General features: G+C 39.4%; 1 protein-coding gene across 3 annotated transcripts in view; it reads right to left on the bottom strand.

The window, feature by feature from the left end:
* Nucleotides 1-5410: 5410 nt before the first annotated feature.
* The window catches only part of NXN (nucleoredoxin), a 186667-nt gene continuing 178821 nt past the window's right edge, over nucleotides 5411-13256 (bottom strand). For 2 of the 3 annotated variants that reach the window (XM_033922311.1, XM_033922309.1), the window contains one exon: nucleotides 5411-7211. In XM_033922311.1, the coding sequence (XP_033778202.1) occupies nucleotides 7029-7211 (183 nt within the window). In that variant the 3' untranslated portion in view covers nucleotides 5411-7028. Of the gene's footprint in view, nucleotides 7212-8624; nucleotides 8668-13256 lie in introns of all 3 variants that reach the window. The other variant, XM_033922310.1, reaches the window with a different exon arrangement.

Raw genomic sequence — 13256 nt, 5'->3', positions numbered from 1 at the left:
AGAATTTTAAAGTCCTGCATATAAGATGCCGGTCTTGCACCTATGGAGGCGCATAGGGACACCTAAGGCCACTTCTGGCACAAGTCACGCTGATGCTAGCCTTAGGTGTCCATAGGCACAAGACAGGTACAGAAGAAACAGTGACTGCATTAAAAAAGTCCCTAGTTTGTTAAGATGGCAGTTGGACACCTACCGCCACCTAACTGCGGGACACCGTTTGGAGAATTTGGGCCTTAGTGTACAGGAAAGTCCATGTTAAAACATATAAAGCCAATTTCTTAGCACCTGGGCTCCTAAATTAGGAAGCTAGATAAATAGGCCCTTCTAGCCAACATTGTATATTTATACATACATAAAGTTTTAAATCATACCTCTCTCTCCTAGTATGAAAATACTCAAGTTTGGCCATGGCTGCTTCTGCAGTTTGATTTTCTTTTGATCATCAGTGTTTTTAATGTTAACAGAATTCAGAGAGTTCAGTGTTCATTTTATAGCAAACAGGAGAGGTAAGATGCTGAAATTAGGTTTCACCACCACCTCAAATCTGCTGACCACGCAGCCCAACTACAAATCATTCAGGAAAGAACTGAAAACTATACTATTCAAGAAATTTGTCAAATGATCGACAATTCCCAGATCCAGACGCATACTATAGCTGTCAACCTTGTAATCTCCCTGGGAATGCCCAGCTAATTTCTTGTAAACCGCTTAGAACTGAAAGGTATTTGTGGGATAGAAGACATCAATGTGATATAATTCCAAATACTAAGGCTGTTTCAGAGCAGCAAGGGAATACAGTATTCTTTTGAAAGATTAATCTTTTCCTTTTTGTAGGTTACAGGGGTGGGAGCCAAGCTTAACCTGCTTTTTTGTTCAGTGTTCCAAAATTATTTTAGAAATCTAGGGTGAAAATAAAAAAAATGTAAGCACTTTGCATGAGTGCAACTACTGTATATCAGGGTGATGGAAAGAGTGAATGGTTGGTGGGCAGTTCTCAAATTGAGCTAAAATATCTAAATAAGAGGCAGCCTTTAGAAAATGGGCTATTGCAAAATCTGAAAACATCTTTTCCTAGATCTACATGGAGAATAAGTTTACTTTCACCAGCAGGTGCCACCATCGGGGCAGGAAGAGAAAACTGAGATCTGCTGGTTCTTAGGTTTTCTTTTCTCTTCCTTTATACTGTAGAGATAGTAGGTAGCCCTCTACACTAACACCTATAAACCATATGGCTGTTCGATTAAATGTGAGAATTTGCAGTAACCAATTCCATACATTAATAAGGGCTGATGAAATGCCAGTGTGGTAGGTTCAGGTGTGCTAAAATACGATTGATACGCTTTTGATTAGCTTTCAAAGGGTAAGCAAATGTTAAATATCAGTCTATACGTGAAACATAAAAACATGCCAGTGACAGTCTCACTGGAAAAGGGAGGGGGGTAGGTTTGATTTATAGTTTAATTAAAACTTTATATATTGGCAAACATTCTAAAATCAAAGCATATAATAGAAAAATTAAGCAAGGAACTCCAATGTGGGACCAAATTTGTATGGTGTGTCTGACCTCGTTCGTATCAGAGCTTTCCTAAAATATATATCATGCAGAGGTGAGGAACGGAGAGAGGGGGAAGGGTAATAAGAGGGTGACAAAGCAGTATAATTTTATGCTTTGTAACATGAGAAAACAGTGATCTTTATTAAATAAATAGGTAGAAAAGGTGACAGTCAAAGCCAGGCAGATACTTGGGTGCATAAGGAGAGGAATGGCCAGTATTTATTTTTTAAAATTAATTAATTATAATATACCACTTATATCCTAAGTGGTTTACATTCAGGTACTTTATTGTTTCCCTATCCTGGCGGGCTCAAACAAGAAATTATATATAAGAGGGTGTGTATACTTGGGAATAAGTTGACAACTCTAGCAACCAAGCTCCAATGATGGCTATCAAAGTACAAATGTAGACCGTGACCTCTTCAGGGACAGGACCATACATATACTCTACCTGAATGGCTGTTAAAGTAGTGGGAATTGAGGCCACAGACAGATTTCTGCAGTCTGTCCTGTAAAAGACTTCAGCAGGGGGGAAACAAGGCCAATGCTGGACAGATTTGTGTCCTTTTTCAGCAACTGCTATTGTGGATCACTTCATACTGCACACGAGGGTACTGTGCAGCTCAAGGGGGAGGGGAAGACATTTTATTATATGTGGTCATATCCTGCCAACTCTTCAAAAGCAGAGTTTGAGCTGGGTTACAGCAGCATGATTGGTACATAGAATAATTTTGATTGGTAAGTTGATAACTGTCAGGTTTGGTTGCCTATATGGTTAGCAGGGAGGAGGACTTGACAATCAGTTGTTTAAGAATGAAGAGTGGGCATTGCACTGGCAACCTTGTTGGGGAGACTTGGAAATACAAGTATTTGTCAAGCATCATTTACTGTGTTACCGTGAACTGAACACATCTTGAGCTAGAATCAAAAAGGTCTGAGTCAAATAGAAATCTTTTAGAATAAAAGCAAGGTAAACAGCCAGGATTTTTGCCCTTCTGAATTTTGTTGAGTTTAAGTCAAGATCTAAAGACAAGAGATTCTATTGAATCTACACTAATAGAAGACTTAAACTCATGGTCTCACCAGTGCTTCCTCAAATTGAACAAACAGAAAAAAAAGGTGCTCTGGTTTGGCAACCAAAACACACCACCTCCACGCAAAATCACAGGCGAGCAGATACCTATAAGCAGAATATCAAGGATACTTGGGGTAATACTCAACTCAGAATTGACCATGAGAGACCAAGTCAACTGGCTGGTCAAGATGGTCTTCTTTCGATTAAGACAGCTGAGAACAATCAGATCAGCCCTAAGCCTGAAAAACTTCAGGACAGTGGCCCAAGCAGTCCTCCTCCCCTACTTGGACTACTGTAACTCCCTCTACTGCCGCATCGCAGAGAAAGACCTTAAGAAACTGCAGGTACTCCAAAACACAGCAGCAAGACTCATCCTTGCAAAACCAAATTTGCGAGGGCAAGTCCACTGCTTAAGGAATTGCACTGGCTACCAGTTAAAAGCAAGGTTCAGTTTAAAATTGCATGTATGGTCCATAAAGTCATATATGGAGAGAAAACAGCTAGATTCACTTTAATGACTCGAGGACAACTCAACGCTGAAAGCTACCACTCCCCTCCCGAAAAGCTCTCTTCGAAACCACCTTTGAATTCCAAGGACCCAAAGTCTAGAACAAACTCCCAAGCACTTACGATGACAACACACACATCTATTCTGCTCACTGCACTGATCTGTTACAACATATTCATATACATGTGGTATATACCTCTGTATCATCTAATATAATAAAAGGCTAAGCTGCGCATGCGCACTCCCATCGTGTGTTCCGTTTTCCTTGCGCTGTAGGACACCTCAGATAGGAGTGCGCATGTGCGTGAAACACTCTCCTCCCCCGAGGCGGATGTCAGACGCGGCGGCTGTCTGCCATGCTGTTCTTCGGTCTGCCCTGCTCCTGTAAGGAGCTGACGCCACCGCGTCTTTCAACTTAAAAATATACTAAGGTAAGGAGCAGGGCAGACCGATCCAGGGGAGGTTTTAAAATCTTCAGGCATGAGCAGCAGCTTGCTGCAAGCGCCCCAATGCCAAGCGCCTTTTTAAAATCTTCAGACGCGAGTGGTGGCTTGCCGCATGCGTCCCCTGACCTCCAAACCCCCCTGCCGCCATCTATTTTTCCCCCTCCTGAAAAGCGCTGCGCTGTGCTGCCACTGGCCTCACTATCTTCTCTCCACTGCGGCCCACCCTCTCACAACTTCCTGTTTCCGCTAGGGTTGACCGCAGTGTAGAGAAGACACCAAGGCCAGTAACAGCACGGTGCAGCGCTTTTCTTTCAGGCAAGTAGAGCGTAAGCACAGGGGGAGCAGGAAATGAATGCTGATGGACGGGGAACTGGGCAACATTCTGGGAAGTGTTCCATTTTGATTATCTCCCAGTTGGTGAGAGGTGGTATGTGTGTGCTTAGTACAAAGAGCTCCTAGCATTTAAAACGGGTCCAATCTCTTGAGGCTAGAGTAGCAGACTTGGAGGAGCTGAGGCAGACAGAGAGGTACATAGAGACCTACAGGGTCATTGTAGAAAAGTCCCACCTCCAGTCTGGCAGCCTTTGTGCTACCTCAGAGGGAAGTCTTAAAGAAGAGCATCACCCTGGACAACCAGGGGGCAATCTTGTAGCCAGGACCTGTCCACAAAGGGATGCAATGTCCTCTTGCACCAAGGATGTATCTCCAGTGGCTTCTGCCCAGGAGGGTTAGGATGGCCATTATAGTGGGAGATTGAATCTTTAGGCACATAGGTGATGCGCAGGGAGGAGGGTTTTAGGTTTGTCAGGAACTGACATACTGGGGACGGGTGATTCTATTCTGCAAAAATGGGTTCCACCTTAACCAGGGAGGAACCAGGTTGCTGGCATCAACATTTAAAAAAGGAGATAGAGCAGCTTTTAAACTAGAAACTGGGGGAAAAGTCATTTAAAACAGCATGGTTCGAAACCAGGTATCATAAAAGGGAAGACATAGCATCCTGCTAGTGAGATTGCAATACAGGCTACAGTAGACCAGGTTTCCTTAAATACAGAGCAGGCTGATTTTAAAGACTGCAACTTATCTATGCCAATGTGCACAGAAAACCCCATTTACTAATGATCTAGGAGGCAATTTATGAAGGGGCTGATACAGCTATAGTAGCTTAGCTGACACCAAAAACTCTCTCCTCCAAGTTGCCAACAAAGACCAAAATGATAGAAAGCCAGTACTGAGAGGAGCAATAGAGTAAAGTCAGCAAAGCATTTGCTCAGGCCTTTAAATGAATTACCGATCCTCCTCAGCAGTAATATATCTGCTTCCTCTCTGCTTTTTATTTTCAGGTGTCCTGTATACATTATTTTTCTACTTAAAAGTGACTTTTCTAAACTTTTTTTAACCAATCTACCCTGCAAAGCCACTTTGGCTGTTAATTTATGACTCTGTGTGGTGGTGTCTTATAGGCCCAACTGCATAAAAATGTATATAAATTCATAATGGTAGGGGTAACCAAGACATACAAGACTAACTGATGCTAGGGCCATTGCAGAAGCCATAGTCCAGGAGGTGGGGGGGGGGGGGGGGGGGGAGGAGGGAGCAAGAGCTCTTGGTAGTATGGGTAAAAAAAAAGTTAGATACACCTTACTAGCCCATCCTGTGGAATACAAGCAGGGATGAGGGTGAGACTTCTTTGGTATCGCTACAGCTAGGGTCAGCATAACCTAATTTTACCATATACACAATCCATTTTAACCTGGGAAAGTCTTCTGGACATTCATAGAACAAAAAGACCTTTTTACTAACTCAAAACAAGAAAAGCCCTAAAAAAGAGCAAAACAAAAGTCATCTCTTTATTTATAGCCAAGTTGGTTCAGAGTGCCATTCTTTAACATCAATCTAATAACTGTATATCTGCTGAAATGCAAATACAAAATGAACGAGAAAACAGCAGAAAAGTGGTTTTGGCCAGCCTGAAGGAGGTGTTTGCTGTTGGTTCTCCCCTCCCCCCCCAACAAAAGCTGCCTGAAAGACTTTAGTCATAAAATATTAGCATTGTGGATAAATCTGCAATAATGTGGTAATGATATTATCAAACGCTTCCATGAAAGCTGATATGTGGTGCTGGTGACTTTAATGAATGCAATCTCACTCCCCCCCTCCTCTTTTTACAGTCTGGAAGAGAAGTCAGAATATTCATTTTCAAACATACCAAAAAAAAAAGTCCTTTTAAGAAAATCCCCAAAAGAGGCTTGTGCCAACCAACTGTGTACCACTGCCAAACTGGCTCCAGGAGAAGGAAGCCCACAACTGGAATCATAGCTCCCCATACAGTCCAACCTGCCTCCATTTTGCAATACTGGCATGAATTAAGATAAACAATCTGAAACTCAAAAGTCATGTGACCACAATTACAAAGTTCCTTTTATTGCCCTTGATGTTAACAATCCCTTCTCTCATAGATATGGCTTTTACCTACTATTACTGTCATGTTGGGAGCTCCTCTGCTTTGAAGACTTGGAACAGTGAAACTCTCACTCCTCCTTCCAATAGCTCGTCTTTCTACTGCTGGACATCAGCCAGTGTAGCCTAAATTGTTGTAAACCATACAGCTTCAGCCTGGCCCTATCAAATAGCTCATCTCCACAAACTCACTTCTATTTGAATGTATCTTGAGACACACAGCCAAGCTGCTGCTGATGCTTTGTGACGCGTGCAGTTGGAGAAATGCTCCGAGGGGAGGGTGTATGTGTTTAATACCCAAAATAAGAAAACCTCCAAGCTCTTGTGTGCAGCTGTCCTTGTAGAGCACAAGGGCAGCCTGGCTTTGCTTTTATATTGTATTTACAGCAGCAACAAGAAGATCAGCACCAACGGTAAAAACAGCAGCAAAGAAGGAAGGCGGGTCAGCAAGTGTACATAGAGGCAAAGTACTGCCTACCCTCCCCCATAGGGCACAATCTGGTTGAATGAAAGGCAGAGCCTTGCTCACATACAAACACACTTCAAGAATGGCCACTGGAAGATTAGCTCCAGTATGAAAAACTGGGTTGCTGGGATTCCCCTACAAACAGTCAAGTTCAAAATATACTATGCGATAACCAAGGTAGTATCTTCACACACCTTAGTTCTATGGACTTTAACTTGTGATAAGTGGGGCAGATGGGGAAAGAACATAGTTTCCAAGGATCTGCTGGCTGGACCGAGTGGTAAAAAAAGCCAGCTGCAAAATGATATAAGAACCATAAGCCAGGTAAAGCAGGTCCACATGGCAGCGTAGAGCAATTCATATAGGCAGGTGTGTATTGGGAGGCCAAAGGAGGATGGAGTAAGCGTTAAACAAGGCACTGTGTGCCAAAAATGCATTTGTAATCTGTCTTTTTTTTTTTTTTAAAGCAAATTTTAAATAAAGTCTGTTGCTGCAGAATCTTAAGGCCCCATTTTCTCTTAGATAGGTTCTGGTTTGAGTTTTTCTGCTAGAAAATCACTGACAAACGTATCCACAACCTCAGGCGTGATTTCTTCCACATCCATCACATACTTGGCTCTTGCTGACATATCCAGGATGGTGAGCAGTGGTGCGGCCTCTGGAAGATTAGTATAGTCCCGCAGAGAGTCTGTCATATCATCCTACAAAAATAAAGTCAGAATTAAATAAATTCTATCTGGGAATGAAACAACTTCCTTGTGACTAAGCGCTGCCCTCCCTCCCCCTTTATCAAGCTGTATTAGAGGTTTTTAGCGCAGGCCGGCAAGGTAAGTGCTCCGACACTCATAGGAATTCTAAGAGCATTTACCGTGCTGGCCCGTGCTAAAAACCTCTACAGCAGCTTGATAAAAGGGGCTGTAAGGTTAAGGTTCTTCAGCTTGGACGCGAGACAAGCAAGATGTGATGATGGTTTATCAAATCATGAATGGTGTGGATCAAGTTCATAGGGAACCGATATATACCTCTTCATACAGTTCTAGAACTCGAAGACACTCTGCATTGAACTGGTGCAGATTAATAATCATTTTTTTCAATGTGTTCCCAGAATATGTAGGCAAAGTTATTGCTATAAATGGGGTTTTAAAAGGGTTAGATGTGTTTTTGGAGAATGATCAGGTCTATTACTAATTAGTCAAGTATACCTGGGGCTTTCTCCTTTTAGGTATGAGCAATAGGAAATGGTTCTCTCTATCAGGAACAGCCATGTAAACTGACTCGGACTGGCCACTGTTAAAACCAGGATGCTGGGCTTCATCAACCTTTGTGGTGTACCATGGCACTAATCTTACAAAAATATGCCAAGATCAAGCCCATGCAAAGTTGTTTTAAATATTGTAATGCAGCTAAGACTGTTGCTATAGCTTGACCTGAAGACCACCTCTTGAGTTACAGGTGGAGGTACACATTTTAAACTATAGGCTCCTTTCACAAAGGTGCGTTAGGGCCTTAACGCGTGGAATAGCACGCGCTAGACCTTAATGCCAGCGTTCAGCTGGCGTTAGTTCGAGAAGCGTAGCGTGTGCTAAAATCCTGCATGCACTAAAAACGCTAGCGCACCTTAGTAAAAGGAGCCCTATGTTATGAGTGTAATACTGTAGGATTGACTTAGCAATTTTATTTTTAGATTGAATAAAATGGTGTGGTAGCCATGTTAGTCCACTCAAAGGTAATATATAGAAGTAAAACCAAAACAAAGGAAATAAGATAATATCTTTTTTTATTGGACTAACAATGCATTTTTTTGATTAGCTTTTGAAGGTAACCCTCTTCAGAAATAAGCAAATATTGACAAATATCAATATATAAAAGTGATATACAAAAGCAATTCAATGGAAGAGGGAAGAGGTGGGTAAGGTGAGAAACAAGGTGGGCTAGGTGGGTGAGAGACAGAGTTAAGGAAGGGTAATAAGAAGGTAACAAAACTGTATGATTTTATGGTTTGTAATACGATAGAAAAACAAGATCTTTGTTAAGTCCTGTCTGGTGGGTGACAAAATATTTTATCGTTTTGATTTCAAAGGTCTTGCGTTCCAGGATTTCTTTAGTATTCTTACCATAGAATAATTGATGCGGTGTTCTGGTTTTCTGAAGCGTCGTCTGAAAGAGGTAATATCCTGGTTGACATTGAAATATTTAATATATCTGTGTAAACTGATCCTAATCTTTAGCATTTGGGCTTGTTTATCCAGTGTAGCATCCTTCTTTACACTTTTTGCACTGAATGAAATATACCATATTAGAAGACCTTTTATAAGGTTTTGACATTACATGAAATTTTGATTATATCATGGCAAAGATGTACTGTCAATGATTTTATGTTTCTATTTGTTAGGTTATACAGAGGCTTTTAATTTTAATTTTCAACCATCATGTTCTGGGATAAATGTTCTTCGTGGCTATTCAATCTATAGGCCAATAAATACCTCTAAAATACTGAGGTCACAGTTGGAAATAGTTTAACTTTTTCAGAAAACACAAAGCAGTTAAAAATATTTCTAGGACCAATGGGGCAGTTGTATGTATTCTCTTTTTCAATCAAAAACTTAATAAATATTTCTAGGAATTTGATTTTAATGTGTATAACTGATTTTGAGAATTATTCTATTTATTGCTGGTTCACTGCATGCATTTTAATGCCAGATCAATCTACAAGAGTCTCCTATTAAGAGATTTGATTGAAGACTCTCAGGTTGGATTTTTTTTTTTATTGTAGAAACCTGGCTAACAGACTGATTTTGCTATTAACGACATTTGTCCTCCTGTACATTGTCCAAGAAAACAAAAAAGAAGGAGGTCTTACAATTGCTTTCAAGGATTTTTCTTTTGAGTCTTTTGTTGACTCCATTTCCTCTCCAGGTTTAGAGACGTTTTGCAGTTTTCAAGACAAGGATTTAGGAGGCACAGGAGGCTTAGTTTATAGACTACTGGTAATTGGGGATATATTCAAGAGACTTTTACTGAAGTTTTAGCTAACCAAGGAACCAGATTTGATACTCATATAACTGGGGAATAAAAATTTACATTTAGAAAACATTTATTTAATTTTCTATACCGTTCTCTCAGGAGAGCTCAGAACTCAAGCAATTTTCCCTGTCTGTCCTTGTGGGCTCACAATCTATCTGGGGCAATGGAGAGGATTAAGTGACTTGCCCAGGGTTTCAAGTAGCAGCGTGGATTTGAACCCACAACCCCAGGGTGCTGAGGCTATAACTTTAACCACTGTGCCACATTCTTCCCTAGATCAAAAGTACTAGATTGTGCCTGGGGGGGAGGGGGGAATTCCACACAGGTTGTGCAGGTCGTCCAAGAGGTCTTGGAGGGCCATCATTGGCTCATTGGCCTTGCATTGAAGACCACTACTTTAGACCAACTTGGAAAAAGGTAGATTCTGCTATTTTTTTGACACAAGTGATCAGTTATCTCAGGAATTGGCTACAATAAAGTGTCATTGTTGGGGCAGGAACATCAGTGGAGATGTACTAAAGATTCAATTAAAAAATCTAAATGGAAACAATTCTTCAAAGAATATAAACAAGATTTATATTATGGCTAAAACTTATGCTTCATTGATCCACAAATCATCTCTGGATCAGAAGAAACTTTATGGTTTAGTTAGCCTTAGCTTTAATAATAAATGGTTGAATTCTAACTTGTTTTCCTCAGCTAGAAGTTTGTCCCAATACTTTTCAGATAAGATAATAAAAATGAGAATATATCAATCTGTGTTAAATAGCCTTCCTCAGCTAGACCTGTCCTGCAGCTTAAATGCATGCAGAATGAGAAATACTCTCTTAAATTTGTTTCCCCAAATATAGGAACCATATATTTAAATTCATTGCAAAGGCACATGAACCAGGGATACACAAATGGTTGAATATTTATTAAGCAAACAAAACAAAACTGCAGATATGTACAAGACGCAGGCCAATTTTATTAATGACAAAAAATGATATGCAAAAAATAATAATATGCAAACCCTTTTACCAATTACCAATCAAGGGACCCGACACGGTCCGTGTTTCGGACACACCTTCGTCAGGGGTCCTAATTAGTACAAATATAACATAGAATTAATTATTAATAATGGGTAACATAAAATATAATAATATTTAAAAAAATAATAATAATAATACAATAATACATATGATAAATTCAAATATTCAGAAACAATCGAAGGGTATTACAGAGAATGGTATATTAACCAAATTTCATAAAAGGTGCCGCACATCCATAAAGAAAGAAAGAAATAGAATGCAAAGAACAAAGATAAAATACAAAACATGCAAATTAAGTGACATTAATTGAACTAAAAAAATTTTTTAAATATATATTATCATATATAAAAAGGCAAAGATGAACACACAAAGGAAAAGACCCGTAAAGGAAAACCACAATGTGAAAAAAGAAAAAAGAAAAGGAATTGGAAAGTATGCTAGCTCCATATCTGACTCATTTGGCTTCTTGCATCATTTTTTTATGAAGGTGATTGTTTCTATTTGCATTTAAGGCTGGATGTTGTATTAATATATATTTATTATCTATTTTGTCTGTTCCTTATATAAGCTTTTTAATAGGTTCATTGTTGTTATTTTTCTTATTGTTATCCATTTATATCCATTGTCATTTTAGTTACCTTTATTAATTCAAATCTATTTCTGTGTATAAGGCTTTTATGTATGATTTTTATATTTTTAATATGCTTTTGGCATTTTTAATTTTATCTTATGATGTGTTTAATTAATTATTTTTTTAATTTGCAACTTGTATAATATTTCATATGCCTATGATCATTTTGCTCTTTTATTTTCTTCTATAGCTACCTTTATACAGTTTCTCTCCCATTTTTTGTTTTCTCCCTCTACCTTTACCATGGTATGTATATTATTTTCTATAATATATTGACTCTCTTTCCAATTCCTTTTCTTTTTTCTTTTTTCACATTGTGCTTTTCCTTTACGGGTCTTTTCCTTTGTGTGTTCATCTTTGCCTTTTTATATATGATAATATATATTTAAAAAATTTTTTTAGTTCAATTAATGTCACTTAATTTGCATGTTTTGTATTTTATCTTTGTTCTTTGCATTCTATTTCTTTCTTTCTTTATGGATGTGCGGCACCTTTTATGAAATTTGGTTAATATACCATTCTCTGTAATACCCTTCGATTGTTTCTGAATATTTGAATTTATCATATGTATTATTGTATTATTATTATTATTTTTTTAAATATTATTATATTTTATGTTACCCATTATTAATAATTAATTCTATGTTATATTTGTACTAATTAGGACCCCTGACGAAGGTGTGTCCGAAACACGGACCGTGTCGGGTCCCTTGATTGGTAATTGGTAAAAGGGTTTGCATATTATTATTTTTTGCATATCATTTTTTGTCATTAATAAAATTGGCCTGCGTCTTGTACATATCTGCAGTTTTGTTTTGTTTGCTTTCGGTTGTTTTTTCTGCAGTTTTAGGTTGGAACTTCTTTTTGTTCTTTTGCTTCGTGAATATTTATTAAATCAAATATTGATTGCAGACCAGACACAGTCCGTGTTGCGACTTTAAAAGCCTGCCTTAGGGGTACAAAGATATCCAGTAGATGGCAGCACTTACTGCTTACAAAATAGGTATCGTAAGGGCTCGTGCATTATCTGTGTACTAACCAGTTAGCACAACTACATTATCGCACACTAACTGGTTAGTGCAGGAACACCCATGCTCCGTCTCTGACACCATTAAAAAACTGAAACCCTTGTCGCGTGGTTACTGCATGGACATTCCTGTGTTAGGTCTTTTTTTTTTTTTGTAAGCTTGACTCATGTTAGTGCCTAATGCAACTTAGTAAAAAGATGACTACCTCTACTGGTTAGGGAGAGGTGCACTCTGGCACTGCCACATGGTGAATCCCTTTTAACTCTTTCAATCAGTGGCATAGGGAGGGAGAGGCAGGGAGTCAGGGGGTTGACTTTCCCAGGCGTTGTCTTGGCAGGAGTACCAGCATCTCTCCGCCCACCTATCCACCTCTTCAAATCCTCAGCAGCATCTCCTATTTGCTGCTCACACTGGCCTCTGCTCTCCTGAAATCACTTCCTGGTCACTGCTGGCGAAGATTTTAAGAGGTACTTGAGGGTGCATGCTTGGCAATGCTGGGTGCCACCACCCCAGTCACCTCCTTCCCTCGCTATACTGCTGCTTTTAATACAGGGATTGTAAAAATCCACTGAGTACATAAGAGAGGGCTGGAAAAAAAAAAAAAGGAAGTGAAATCTGAAAGTCTTATATTCCGCTTTTATCCCAAAGAATACACCTCCCCAACTGTTAGCTGAAATATTTTAAACACGAGTCTGAAGTATTTACTAATACAGCCTCTAAATACAACTTGTCTCATGGACCCACTGCACAATGCTTTAGTACGGCTTCATTTAAGATCCTTTTTAAGGCTGCCTTAGAGCTGGCAATCAAAAGCAGTCTCCTTCCTAGTGGCGTTTTCCATGCTAGCCACTCCTAGCAAGGAGTGATTGAATGCCTTGAGCTGCTGCCACTTTAACAATAATCTTTTGGTAGCACCTTTCCCAACAGAGGCTTGAGGAGGGAATAAAGATTTGTTAGACAGGTTTTAATATATTGCAGCCAGGTAAGCAATGATGCAAAATGATTGGGTGTTCCCTATTGTCTCCCTATTTG

The sequence above is a fragment of the Geotrypetes seraphini genome, chromosome 15 (genome assembly GCF_902459505.1).
Source record: "Geotrypetes seraphini chromosome 15, aGeoSer1.1, whole genome shotgun sequence".
In the NCBI taxonomy this organism is placed as follows: domain Eukaryota; kingdom Metazoa; phylum Chordata; class Amphibia; order Gymnophiona; family Dermophiidae; genus Geotrypetes; species Geotrypetes seraphini.
This window is presented reverse-complemented; position numbering and strand designations above follow the sequence as displayed.